The sequence below is a fragment of the Megalopta genalis genome, unplaced genomic scaffold (genome assembly GCF_051020955.1).
Source record: "Megalopta genalis isolate 19385.01 unplaced genomic scaffold, iyMegGena1_principal scaffold0250, whole genome shotgun sequence".
NCBI classification, from domain to species: domain Eukaryota; kingdom Metazoa; phylum Arthropoda; class Insecta; order Hymenoptera; family Halictidae; genus Megalopta; species Megalopta genalis.
Window position 1 is genome coordinate 53,438 of NW_027476319.1, and position 15,493 is coordinate 68,930.

Sequence of the window (15,493 nt, forward strand, 5' to 3'; positions counted from 1 at the left end):
ATAACGTTTGATATATTTTTTGTTCTCTTTCCTTTGACTTCTTTCTTTGCACTTTTTCCATTTTATTTTGAAGGTACGCACACAGCTAAGCGATCGTCGTCTATCGATTCACGGTCGCAATCGATTGCAAAAGTACGTTTCTCGAGCGCGATACTTCTTCGTACGGGAACAGTTTCGCGCGGTGTTCCTTTCGAACGTGTCAAGTATTTTGCGCGGCAGTTCGACTCGACAACGGTCTCGCCGCGCACGGAACAGATTTTACTGTGAACTTTGCAATAATACCTGTGCAATTAGCAGCGGAAATCGTACAGTTCGTCGGTACAGGTTGCGACATGCCGCCCGAGCAACGCGCTCGTCCCGATGTTCGCTATTCGAGTTCCACAATGCTCCGCGACAATTAACTTTGGACGGTGTAGGGTAAGTCTAGGTATTACCGCGGTTTCTCAACGAAGGCGAACTTTGACAGTGGAAACAAGACATTTTACGCTGATAAATTGACGACTCGAGCTATAAAGTATAAATATTCTTTAACTCAAGTATTTACTTTTCGCAAAATATTGCATCTCCGAAAGCGCGAATTTCGTTGAAAAGCGTAATGTAAACAAACCATACGCGTGCATATATTAACACTAGATCTACCGAACCAGTCGAAATGACTGGTTTCCGGCCTTTTATTTTACAATTCCCAATAATACAAGAATGTTTTTGTCTGAAGTTTTTACATGAACATCCTCATTCAAGAAAGTATTATAATTAAAATCGTAAGAAGTTTAAGTAAATTCAATCTTGTCGTTGTTATAAAACAATATACATTGGTCATGTTTAGGGCTCGGTAATTCTAGTGTTAACGGGGTTATCTATTTACTACTGCGAACGTTACGATTATTGTGTGTCAAATACTGTGGACGTTCCGATTATCGCATGTAAAATACTGTGAACGTTCTGATTACTGCATTATTCTGGAATGTTATATTTCCGAGATATTTGCGCAATAGAGTTTCCTCCACGAATTTCTTGCAAGGCTCCACGTTTTCCTTAGGGTAGCATAACCTTACATTTTTCCTTTTCTTTACTTCGTTTGATATATTTTTTGTTCTCTTTCCTTTAACTTCTTCCTTTGCACTTTTCCCATTTTCTTTCGAATGTACACACACAACTGCAATTCCTAGGATCAAGATATTCTCACTGTAGCACTTTATAAATTAGGTGTAGGTGCTCTACGATCAAGCGTGATCGCACCGGCTCATCGAGAACTGGAGCGCCGCAGTAATATATACACATAGTAAAAAAACTATGAGCCAAATACTGTGTTAGTAAATAATATTCGAGGATAGATCTTCTTATTATGCACATAATCATCTTTATATAAATTAGATTGATTTTTAGAAGATTACACGCTATAAAATGTTAGATTTTATTACTTTCATAAAATACTACAGTATTTGTGGCGTCCGCAGTAATACCCACACTTAACCTAATTCGACTTCTCCATTTTATCCGATTGTTTACTTCGTTTAAAGGAAAAAAGGTGACGATCAGAAATTTGTTTGCAGACTTTATAACATTTTCGTGGCCTTCGCATTTTTTATAGACTGTAGACGCCTAGATTAGATAATTAGATGGTAGATATCAACGGTTCGCATAGCGAACGATAACATCTGCGATCGATTTGTTCAATGCTGTTTTCTGTGTCATTTCTAAAAATGCAAATGTTAACACCATGCCGTCGGTGTCACCACGCTGAGTGCCATGCAAAAACTATCTGTTGTATGCCGGTGGTACCATTTTGGTGCCATTTCTAAAAAACTGAAATAACATTTGAACTATATTTCTTGGGTGTTAAAAGGCAGCAAACTAACTATAGCATTGTACTTATTTAACTAAGAACTAAGCACGAAAATTCTTGGATGACGTATCTTAATTTTAGGAATTTATATTACCGCCATCTTCGAAATTTTTTTCATATCTAAGATCTGCGGACGGCATATGGTGTTAACCGTAGAACAGCAAAGCGGATTTTCTTCAGTTGTGAAATAACAGTTCAGTTACCGGTTCACTTGATTACGTTAATTGCTCATCTCGCGGGGAAAGTAACGAGACGATTGGGTAACGTGTTGCGTGACGCAGCAACCCTGGCGGATGTCTATCGCAATAACGTCGAACGCGGAGATAGAAAAACGTGGTGTAACATTGTCCTGCTTTACGGATTCGCGAGAGGACATTCTCTGCACAGTATGTGCGCGTATGCGAGCGCACACCGTTCGAGAAAAATCGCGCAACTAATTTGTCCTCGTCCTATCCTCGTCTCGTCCTCGTCTCTCGAACGAAATGCTCGCGCGCTAGAAAAACGTATTCCTCCGAGAGACTTTTTTCGATTCGAATAACTTAACCGCACCATGAACTTCATTCGTCGCGCATCGAATTACATGGCAACACGTTGAAATACGAGCCAACGTTGTGGTAAATTCTGTATCGACGCAACGTCGCGAAACGGTAGTCGTTAATTTATAATTATGTGCAAAATGTTGCAATAGAATTTGCACGCGCGATTCGAATTCGGAGAAAAACATGACATGGAGTGATTTGTCTCATCTAATGGCGGTTTCAATTATAGTGGGGATTATTATATTGTATTATTATATTATAATATAATATAATATATACAGGGTGTCCCGAAAATGTCTCGTAATCCGAAAGTAGGGGATTCCCGAAGTAATTTGAAGCAACTTTTTCCTTAGCGAAAATGCAATCAGTGGCTTCGTTTACGAGTTATTAACGAAAAACAGTGACCAATCAGAGGCGAGATCATTTGGCGCGAGACGGCCGAGCCAATGAGCGGAACTGGGCTCCGCGCACTCATTGGCTGAACCGCCGCGCGCCAGCCGAGCTCGCCTCTTATTGGTCAGTGTTTTTCGTTAATAACTCGTAAACGAAGCCTCGGAGAACATTTTCACAAAGAAAAAAGTTGCTTCAAATGATCTCGGGAATCTCCCATTTCCGGATTGCGAGACATTTTCGGGACACCCTGTATATTATATTATAATATAATATAATATAATATAATATAATATATTATTATTATTATTATTATGTGCACTGAGAGTATCGATGCTTTTTCTACCTATTGTTCGTACGCGGACTACCGACTTTATGCGTTCATAGCAAAATCGAGTGTCCGCGGTTGTTTCGTGATATTTATTCATTTATTTCTGTAACATATAAATATAAACTTCTAATATAAATATAAATAAAAAACTTCTAATATAAATATAAATATAAACTTCTAATATAAATATAAATAAAAACTTATAACATAAATATAAATATAAACTCATACGATAAATGTAAATTTATAAGATAAATATAAACATAAATATAAACTTAAAATATAGCTATAAATATCAAATGATACAAATACAAATATAAACTTGAATACAAAAAATCTTGACAGAAATAAAGAGAACAAATTTGTTGTTAACGAACTATGTACTATTCCGTTCAAGAACGTTGTTCCACTGAAACAATCGAAACAGTCGTTTTCTGAAATAGGCTCAGAATTTCGCGCAGGTATGTAGATGCGCGGCAAGGTGTATCACGGCCGCTTTCTATCTAGAAAATCGAGCGTCGACCCGTGACGTTCCCGAATCGGTGGCCGTTTGATCGCGTCGCGAGCTAGGTGAGGAAAATCGTTGGCCGAATGAGTCACGTCTAACGCGGTCCGCGGTGGAATTCAGTTTAATCGCAGCTGCCGCACGGGAAGGGGGGGCGGGGAGCAATAGGGGTCGCGGCGTGCGGCAGCGGTGGGCAGCGGGCGGCGAAGGGGATGACGATTAGATTCGGATGCATGCTCCGCGCGATTCGATACGAAACGAATCGGCGGCGGGCGCTTATCGTTTGTCTCCTGGTTACGCCGGGAACGAAGATTACGTATCTTAATGCCTTAATAAACGCGCTATCTGCTCGGAAGGCCTTTTTTTTAAGCTTGGAACCGGTGCGGGAAACTGGTTAAAAGAGAATCGCGTGCGCCAGACGCGATAGCACGTGCCAATCGGCTGATTAATTTGCCGCGGAACAGCCGGCCGACGGAAATACGTACGCGAGTCGCTCGTCTTCTCTCTCTCTCTCTCTCTCTCTCTCTCTCTCTGTCTGTCTCTCTCTGTGTGTGTGTGTGTGTGTGTGTGTGTGTGTGTCGTCCGCGAACAATGGGCAGTTTCATGGCTTGTTTAATGCCGTCGAAACGACCCTTTTCATTGTAACATCGCCGCATATTTTAGTAATCGAAGAAGAATTTTTCGAATAACGGTAATGGAAAATTAAGCGCGAAAAGACAAATCCCCGGGTGTAAGTTTCTGTTAGTTTAATTCCATTGCTTTAATTATTTAATTTATCGTGGTAAATTTTTATATATATAATTATTATATTATATTATATTATTATATTATATATATTATATAATATAATTTAGCGTCGTAAAGAAGACCGTTTCACTATAAATTCATATATATAATTATTATATTATATAATATTATATAATATAATTTAGCATAGTAAAGAAGACCGTTTCACCGTAAATTCATATATATAATTGTTATATTATATAATATTACTAAATTATATATATTATATATGTAATTTAGCGTGGCAAAGAAGACAATTAGACTTCTATTAGTTTACTTTATTATGTCATACCGTGTTGTATCGTACAACTAAAAGATCGTGGCTTCAATTTTTTTGTTGAACACGAGTCGAACGAATCGTTACTATTGTTGCTATGAATACGCTTTGCGTCTATTTTCCACAATATTTTACGGAGGCCAACCGTGAACTACGTAGATTGTATCTTTATATAACGCATCTCGTCTCATCTCTTTCGACGCGCGAAAGCGCGACATTCCAAAATGTTGAAACTTGTTCAGAGATTACGCGTCATAATTGTCATCGATTATTCGAAGGTGCCGATCGATCATTATCGATCGTTCGAGAGGCTGAAATTCTACTGATATGGGTGATGGTCTTTTGTCGCGATTGCGATTGTGTATGTGTGTCAATTGTTCAATTTTTTCGATCGTATAATCTATTTAATCTTATAATCTGTCTAACGAGTAATCAATTTTCCTCGGTCTCTGAATATTGGTGTCGATTCGTAAACATTTCTCGTTGTTTTCATCGTTAAGTATTTTGTTATTTTAATTTGTATTATTATTTAATTGTACTATTATTAATTGTACTATTATTTAATAGAGAAACTCATTACGATTTATGCGGATTTTTATGGAAAATAAAAATTGTCTGCATTGTTTGCAAGAAATTATAAATTATATAGCATCTTCAACCTTGATTCACTGCTAAAGATAATTATAACATAGACAAATTTCGGATGAAAATTAAAGTAAAAAATAAACGAAGTAAATAATAACGAAGTATTATTTTCACTTTTGATAATAGAGAAAATAAAATAAATACAATGAGAAAGAAATCTATACAAATATATACAGATATAAATATAGATATACAGAGTGTTCTATAATAAATTGTGTTAACACCCGGAATGGGGCGATTCCACAGGTCATTCGAAGCAAATTTTTTCCTTAACGAAAATGCAATCCGCAGCTTCGTTTACGAGTTATTGACGAAAAACAGTGACCAATGAGAGGCGAGCACGGCTGACGTCCCGTCCTTGCGACCACTGCCGCAGCATCAGACGGTCGGCGCGACGTGGCATTGGTCGCAAGGGCGGAGCGCCGGGTACAATCGCTCTCCAATTGGTCAAGCGTTTTTCGTTAATAACTCGTAAACAAAGTCGCGGATTGCATTTTAGCTAAGGAAAAAGTTGCCCCAAATAATCCTTTTACTATTATTAACACAATTATGGGACACTCTGCATAGATATAGGCATATGTAAATATAGATATTTAGATAGATTTTTGTAAACATATATATTCTATACATACATATACATATATCTTTATATACATTTCCCCAGATACACACATGGAACCTAGAAATGTAACAGTGATGGACACGGTGATTAACGGTTTTCCATTATCCAGATAATAGCATTTCCCATAAAACAATGGAACATCGTCAAATCGCGTCCCTTTTTTTTCGAAATGTCTCACCATTGAATTAGAACAGCGATATAAATACAACAAGGCTCGCGAGGTCATCGGAATCAAACGATAGATAGATGGTTCTCGCAATTGTAGCAGCTTGTGCACGCGTGGCACGTGGTTTTCTCGCGGGTATAATCCGCGGCTGCCCGCGAAGAACCGCGTCGGACGCACCGTTTGCGAGGCACGTCCCGATTACTTAAGAGAAGTCAATCAATGTATATAGTAGACGCGGCGCGTTCGTCTGGTTGGCCTTATCGGCTCATTTCGCGTTGCCGCAAACGCTTTCATGCATCGCCGAATGCTAACGACGGAATATTACTCGTACGTCAACGTGGACGAACCGATCGACGAATAGATTTCGCGTGGACGCGGTTTGCTCGGCTTTGCTTGGCTTCGCTTATGCAATTATTTTGACGTCCGCCGGATCGTTTCGCTGCCACTGTCTGCCATTTGAGCGCCGTGCGACGAGATCGAACGATTTTTACTTTTTACATGTCGATTTCTAGACCACGAATTTGATATATATATATATATTATACTATACATAGACATATATATTATACTATACATAGACATATACATTATACACTTTATTACTATATATATTATAGTATTATTAGTATTACAATTATATATAATATAATACTAACAATTATAATACTATTTTTATATACTATTAATTAATATATATTATAGTATATATAATTGTAATATTATATATAATTGTAACACTAATAATTATAATATACTATAATATATATTAATTAATTATAATATATAATATACATAATATAATATAATACAATGCATATATAAATATATTGGAATAACGTAAAAATCTCGTCACACAATTTTCAACGTGCTGAAAATATTAAAAGCCGATTATAATAATTGAAAGCTGACTTAATATTGACACTAAATTATTTATTAATTTATCAATTACCATTGACCCTGAAACCTGAATTAAAAGTTCTGTGAAATGCAATAGCAATTGTTACAGCCCTTTTCTGTAACAAGCCGCTTTCAAGCTGCTAGCTCGAATTAATAAAAAGAATTGAATAAAACATCAAATTAAAAACATGATTAATAATAATACTAAACCAGCCTGGCAAACAATTGACTTACACCACTTTAACACCGAAAATATGCAAGGGTTGCTACAAAATGCTGTAACTTCGTGAAAAAAAATCGCAGCCGAGTTTCTTTCGTTTTAAATTAAAGAGAAAAGTTGGAAGTTAATTTCAGTATAAACCGCGTCACTGAAAAAAATTTTACGAAGTCCGTGCATTTCGTCGAACTTGGCGTGACAATTCAACGTGACAATTTTCGGTGCAACAAACATGGCCTCGCGTTTAAAGGAATACAATGATGTTGGCAGATCGGATGTAAAATCGAGAAACAGTGTCTTAAAGTAGAGGTTTCAAGTTTTAATTTAAGAAAGAGATCATTGTCCTGCGATGATTTTTCGCGAAGTTATCGCCGGGTCGAATTTGACCGATTTCCGTCGTAACTTTTTTCGGTATATTCTTATAATATCAGGAATTCTAAGAAAAAAAACGATCGGAAACCGGTCATTGTTATCGATGCGGTGGTTCCAGTGTTAGCAGTGACTAGCGAATACTCTTCTATCGGCCGTTCCAGTTTCTCCGAGTCGCGGCGGCTAGAAAAATCCGTTTGTTTGCTCGTGATATCGCGGTCCGCGAAGATTCGACGGTTCGAACGCGGTTCGCTAACAGCGGAATAATACAGTGCGCGGAAAATCTAAGGGGAAAAAAACTGGCCAGATGGCCGGTCGCGTTTCCGTGGGAGACTGGATTGCCAGTCGCGAATTGTTACTTCGCGCGGCCTTAATTCGATCGACTGTCGTCGGGCCGATAGGAACACCGAAACACAACAAACGCCATTGAAACGGTCAATCAGATTAAAATAGTCAAAATTGTCCTTAGAGGTTTTTTAACGACTATTAATACCGTTCGATACAATATATATTGACCAAGAAAAACACATCTATGCAGAATTTCAACCCTGTAACCAAATTTCAACCCCGTGAGGGTAGTTACACGGTTATATTAGATCGCGCACTTTCCCGCCAATTTCTACCCTCCGGTGGCTTTTGAAAATTTTGAAAAAAATGTGCGCCTATCTTGGGCATCGAGCCGTGTGTTATAGAATTTTCTTAGATTTTTCGGTTGCAAGCTACGGTTGTCAAAAATCGGATGAGCCAAGGGTTGCTCTACCAGCGAGAAATCGGAATTGAATAAAAACGTGTATTTCTGCTTCCAATAATTTTAACGCGTTATAATGCTTTCAGCAGATTTCTAAGGATTTTTTGTGTTAATATTCGGCACTTAAAAGCGATGTTATTACTGGTTCGTTTTTCCGAATTGATAAAAATGTCAACGATGAATGTGACTCTCGATTTAATTCCTGTTTGTTGCAATCGAGGTAGAGAATTCTTATTTTGCGCGAAGATCCGCGGTCCGGTCGCGACAATAGATTTGGTCAGTAGATAATACACGTTAGTATACAGGGTGTCCCAAAAATGTCTCGCAATCCGGAAATGGCAGGTTCCTCGGATCATTTGAAGCAGCTTCTTCCTTTACAAAAATTTTCTCCGAGGAGCCGTTAACGAGTTATTAACGAAAAACAGTGACCAATAAGAATCGAGTACGGCTGACGCGAGGCGGCCCAGCCAACCAGCACACGAAGCCCAGTTCCGCTCATTGATTCGGTCGCCTCGCGCCAGCTGAGCTCGCCTCTCATTGGTCACTGTTTTTCGTTAATAACTCGTTAACGGTACCTCGGAGAAATTTTTGTAAAGGAAAAAGTTACTTCAAGTGACCTGAGGAACCCGCCACTTTCGGATTGCGAGACATTTTTGGGACACCCTGCATAATAATAATATTAGTATATATAATGATACGGTTAGTATATAATACACGTCCCAGTAAACAATACACGCGTGACTAAACAATACAAATTTCAGTAAAAAATACACACGTCAGTGAATAACAACGCTAATTGTTTCCCAGAGTGAGGAAAATGACGTCTTACGCCACCAACCGATTCGATCGTAGAAACTGGAATCCGAGTTTCCTGTTACCAATTAATTAATTAATTTCTCGGCGCAGCGGCGTGATCTGCTCGCAGGAAAACTGTTTCGCACGAATTGCTATTCTAGGAAATGTCAATTATCCCGATACGATTAACATAATAAAAACAGTTTCCTATCAGCCGGAACGAAAATAGAATCTGCTTGCGACCGCGGTCACCGATTAAGTTCAACAATTATGTCACAGTCCGTATTGAAAACATATGTGTAATTATTGTTGCAGATGGAAATGTACAACAGCCCCAGCATGAAGAAGAGTTCCATTCACGGTGACGAACTCACGCTCAAAGAGCCTCATAGGTAAATACATACACGTATTTCATTCATGGTTTAGACGACGTGAAAGACGCTTAGCTTGTGCAGAAAAATCTTTATTTGTATTTACATATTTTGTTCTTTTTCTATTCTTTTAATATTCGGACACTTTCTAAAACGCGATAACATTTTTTTTGACAATCGAGCGACTAGTCTGCTAGACTGTAACAATTTTTTAGATCGATTTCGATTGATTTTGATTGCTAGGTTAGATTCAACAAGATTTTAGATCTTTTTAGATAGACCGTAATAATTTTTAAAAATTTTGCTATTACTTGGAACGACAAAATAAAATAGAAGACTCGTTTTTCAATTTCGTTAAAAAGAATCTCCGTCGATGCGACGGAGAGCAACGATCGTCGTTGTACTTCAGCGATCGGTGAATTTAATTTGTTTAATTTAAGTTGAAAATATATCCAAGAGAATTCTAAAAGTAATGTCTCTCGTGGATTATCATCCAGCGACGTTTCTCCATCGGGCCAGGAAGTTAGGCTCGCGAGCGCGAGCCAAAGCCGGCGATGCTCGAGCGATCGGTAAACTGCGAATCTTTATGTGAAATCCGATTTCACCGAAACTATTCAAAGAAACGTGAAGCCGCGCGTAGACATTTTCCTCTTTTCAAGATTGCGACCAGTTCGGTGCGTAAAGGACAGCATTCCTAACGCGTTTACCGTCGCGCGGCCGCGAGCAGAATATGTAATGTCTCCCTTACTGACGCTCAGATTCCGCGCAAGAATGAACAATTTTGGAAGAGGAGATACGATTATTTGAGCCTTGCGGTTCATTTTTATAGATATAAATTGTCCACAATTATAAAAACGAACCGCAAGGCTCGAATAATCGTATCTCCTCTTCCCAGATTGTCCAATTTAGTGGACAATCTGAGCGTCAGTAAGGGAGACATTACTGTACGCGGAACAACGTATAGTCCTCGCGCGACAAGAAGGCGCCTTTGCGCTTATATTCCCCCCACCCCCACATTTGTTTAGTTTCTCCACTGCCGCGGCACTCGATCGCTATTGTCCGAGAACGGCGGCGAAGATCGTCGTCGGTCAATTCATATTATTCGGGAAGCGCGAAGAGATTCGATTATTTAATTTTTCAAGTAATGTCTCTCTAATTGACGCCCAGATTGCGCACAAAAATGGACAATATTGGAAGAGGAGATACGATTGTTCGAGCCTTGCGGTTTATTTTTATAGTTATAAATTGTCCACAATTATAAAAACGAGCCGCGAGGCTCGGATAATCTTATCTGCTCCTCCCAAATTGTCCACTTTTTGTGAACAAGCCGAGCGTCAATTAGGGAGAATTTGCTGCAGTTAACTTTTAACTAGAAACGATGTCAGAGTCGCGGAATTACAATAGCTCGTTCGCGTTCGACGGTCACCTTATATCTATTTACGAGCTGATAATTTAACCAATACGTACGCTGGAAGATTGGTTGCGCGTTCAGAAATCGTTTGTATATATTATGGTCGGAACTGTCGACGGTAACAACAAGTAATAAAAATTGTAGTTGCCATAAATGCATCGATATACTTAATAATTATGTTCTAATTGTGCACACGCTTCGGGACAAAATTTAAGAAATTTAAGAACATTCGCGTATCATTAATATTCGAGAAAAAATTTGTTATTTTAACAAGTATACAGGGTGTCCCGAAATTATGGTATTTTCGAAAAATGTGGGATTCCTGAGATGATTTGGAGCAACTTTTTCCGTTACAAAAATTTTCTCCGAGGCACCGTTAAAGAATTATTCATGAAAAATACTGACCAATGAGGGGCGAGTTCGCTCGGCGCTAGGCGACCGAGCCAATGGAGCTGATCCGAGCACCGTGCGCTCATTGGCTCGGCCGCCGCGCGACAGTCGATCTCGCCTCTCATTGGTCAGAGTTTTTCCTTAATAACTTGTAAACGAAGCCGCGGATTGCATTTTCACTAAGGAAAAAGTTGCTTCGAATGACCTCAGGAATCGCCTCATTCCGGTTGTTAACATAATTGCGAGACAACCTGCATTCGGGGCATTTTTTAAAGCGCAATCACTTTTATCGAACTGAACCAAATCGATTCAGGGAAAAACATGAATTCATTTCTAGATTTTAGACTGAAACGACTGAAACACTTTCTTCCAATTTTGCTAGTACTTGGAGTGGCAAAACAAAATGAAAAAGCTCTCGCTTCTTAACTTTCACCTACGAAAGACACTTTTTAAATTTTCGTTATAGGCTCGGATAAAAGAATTAAGAAACGAGAGTTTTCTACTTTCTTTTGTCATTCCAGGTAATAGCATAATTTAAAAAAAAAGAGTGATCCAGTCGTCGTTCAGTAAATCCAGTCGCCCTCTATCATTTAAACAAAAAAAGTTCAAGGCATTTAGTCCAGTTCGAAAAGAAGTTATTCCGTCTTAAAAGGTGTCCTGGGGTCGCTTAAAAAGTCGCCGTGCACCTCTCGCCGAGCGTCAAAGATGTAGGCACAATCGCCGAGTGCCAAGGAGGTAGTCGCGTCACATTTGGCTCGGCTCTTAGCGCGATATCGAAGCGGGGAAACGTATTCGAGCTTAGGCGTTTTGCAATTCTGTCTGTTCGATACCACCGGTCTATTCCACTCTCTATTTTCGGCGCCGACGATGGGGCTGGACGGAACACGGCTTTTTGATCGCCAAGTTCTCGCGGTTTGCAGAACCGATCGCTGGATTGAGAATTTTCGCGAATTTCATACGGGCACGCTGCAATTAACGCGAGCTGCATGACTCCTGGAACAGGTTGACACGATGGTGCGGACAATTCTAGCAAGGGGCGCTTGGTGTCATTCATTAGGCGCTCGCTTCTGATCACTGTTTACAGGATATCCCAAAATTATTAGACAGTGGGAAATGAGGGGTTCCTGAGGTCATTTGAAGTAACTTTTTCCTTAGCGAAAATATTCTACGAGGTTTTGTTTACGAGTTATTAACGAGAAATGCTGACCAATGAGAGGCGAGCTCGCCTAGCGCTAGGCTGCCCAGCCAATCAGCGGAACTCCGAGCGCTCGTTGGCTCGGCCGCCTTGCGCCAGTCGTGCTGTTCATTTATCTTTCGTAAGCTTAGGACGACGAGCGAATGGAGAAACGCGAATCTCATCGAGGCGATCGGCTTTTCTCGCGTGTGGTCGCGATACTACTAAGCAGTCATCCGTTGCGTAATCAAGATTATCTACGAAGATTTATTAAACGCTGTCGAACGGCCGGAAATTAGGTTCGCAATCATCATTTCACGATTATTTACGGTTTCTCCGTGACTCGGGGATCTACCTAGCAACAATGCGCGTTGCGAATTCACAAAGACCGGATTGTACGGAATATTTCTTCGCGCGCGCGCGGCCGCGTACGCTGGTCACGGTTCGACTCAGAAAGTTGGTTGACACGTGCACCGCCCTGGGCAACACGTGTGACTCACGTTTACGGTTTAGATGGGAACTGGCATAATCGCGTTGCGGATTTTACGGAGAAGCAATTCACCTAACCGGCGCTTCGTCGAGACAATTGATACGCGTTGCAAAATGATTTTAGTAGTGACATAATTCAGGATTAATTAATTAATAGTGACAGCGCGAATGCAATAAACGTTACCGAGACAAAGAAATCGTTTTATCGTTCTTTTGTGATTACTTGTTATTACTTACGTATTATTTATTTTTTAATTATTTATGTCACCAAGTATATTAATATCTGTAGCATAAATATTTAATAATAATATGTTCACGTCGACGAAAAAGCGTTCAGCATTGATTTTATTGTTTATCCTATTTTCAATGCAATAAGTAACCACGAAGGAACGATAAAACGAGTTCTGGTCGCTGAAATTTATTATTGAAGATTATTATAATTCTTATCGTTGATGATTATCGTTAATGATAGTTCTTGTCAGTCGTCGCAAATCGACCGTTCAAGTATATTTTTTGGACAAATTGAATCTGACAATTTGATTTTTTTATAAATATCGATTATCACGTTTTTGTATTTTGAAGATCGTACGAATACAGGTTCTAAATTCAGTTTAGAACGAGAAAATGGTATTTCGTGCGTTTAATCTATATTTGCAGAGAGAATCAGCTTCATTCATTTCGTATCATCGTTACGGCCACACCCTGTATAGCGGCGGTTTCATGGATCACGTTCGAATCACGTACGTTCTCTGTACAGACACAACAAGAAAATATTTAACAACGAGAAAAATCTATACACGCGTCATTTTATATAAATAGCTTACATTTTAAACAAATATTTTTTACGAATTTTTTTTATTAACGAATCAATGTTCGCTGTTTTATATTATCCTGAGTGTAAATCAGCGGACTTTATTATCCGTTCGCAGCAATATATGTATGTTTATACATATATAATGTTAATACATATATAAATAGACGTAAATAATTTCGCAGCGATTTTGCAACCACGTAGAATTTAACGCATTTGACGAATATCTCGATGCTTTTGAATGAAACGATCCAGTGAAAAAGTTACAACTGCGAGGTGTGCATTATTATATGCAAGCATTATGCGTGTAAAATATGTAGTAGCTACAAATACACTGTTCACGTGACGCTAATTGGCCATGAATCATGGAAATGAGCAAATACTCACTGATCAGCTTCTCTAAGTATGCAAGACGTGTTTCAACAGATTTGCCGGAATGCTGAAAAGATATTGGTCGTTATGGTTTTATTGGTATTTTATTTAAAGCTAGTGAAAGTAAAGAAGTGCAATAAGTGATTAAATTAGATGAAAACTAATTGAATAAATTATTTATTAAAAATATTGGCTTTTCTAATATCTTATTAAAACAAATCTTTCTTTAATTTGAATTAATTCGATTATATATAGATACATGTATAAAATTAAACGAAATTAAATAAAAATAAATAAAATTGTGTAAAATTAAATAAAATTCAGTAAAATTAAGTAAAATTGAATAAAATTGAATAAAATTGACTAAAATCGAATAAAATTAAATAAAATTGAATAAAATTGAATAAAATTAAATGAAATTAAATAAAATGAAATAAAATTGTATAAAATTGTATAAAATTGTATAAAATTGAATAAAATTAAATAAAATTGAATAAAATTGAATAAAATGAAATAAAATGAAATAAAATTGTATAAAATTAAATAAAATTAAGTAAAATTGAATAAAATTGAATAAAATTAAATGAAATTAAACAAAATTAAATAAAATTTGTAAGCAAATTTTCAGGGAAATGAAATGATAAAATGTACTAATTAAAATATCAGTACGCGTGATTTCAGTGATTGCTCAGGTTCAGTACATGGAAATGACGAAATCCGGATTAATTATAGTGACGGTTTCGTCGAACATGACCAGTTTGCGAGGCGGCGTGGGTTTTAAAAGGAAAATGGGCTGCGATGGTTAAAGAATTCTCGTGAATAACGCGTGATAAAAGTTAAACGTCTCTGCGCGTTCGACCGGGGAAGTGTTTCAAGTTATTTGTTTGGTTCGTGAAGAGGTTCGTGACTAGTCCAATGACGAGTCCAATGACGGGAGATCACCTTGAAATTTGAACGCTACGCGACGTTGCACAGGATGCGGAATTGTGTATCTTGGAAATTGTAGACTAGATTATACACGATCGAGTTATTGGTCAAGAAGTTAACTTTCACCTCGTTGCAACTCATTCTTGCAACTTGAGCGCTGGCTGGCTGGCTGCGTTGCATTCCGTTGAGAAATTATCGTCGAACCACCGACACCGATTTAATTGTTCCAACATCACGGACCCCCATTAACGCATTCAGAATCCCATGACCTGGGAGGATTTTCCAGATAGACTTAATTAGGTTCACATGGTTAAGGATAACGTGCATCCGAACCGTAATTAACGTGACAGCCATTTCGAACTAGAGCATTATTTATTGTTGTTCTTGAAAAAGTTGTTGTTAAAAAGTTCACAAT

At 38.2% G+C, this 15,493-nt stretch overlaps 1 protein-coding gene across 5 annotated transcripts in view; it reads left to right on the forward strand.

Annotated features, from left to right (window-relative positions):
• LOC143262930 (proton-coupled amino acid transporter-like protein acs) overlaps positions 1-15,493 on the forward strand; it is a 58,730-nt gene that overhangs the window by 19,672 nt on the left and 23,565 nt on the right. For all 5 annotated transcript variants that reach the window (XM_076528288.1, XM_076528285.1, XM_076528286.1 and 2 more), the window contains exon 2: positions 9,449-9,525. In XM_076528288.1, coding sequence (XP_076384403.1) covers positions 9,449-9,525 — 77 coding nt within the window. The remainder of the gene's footprint in view (positions 1-9,448; positions 9,526-15,493) is intronic.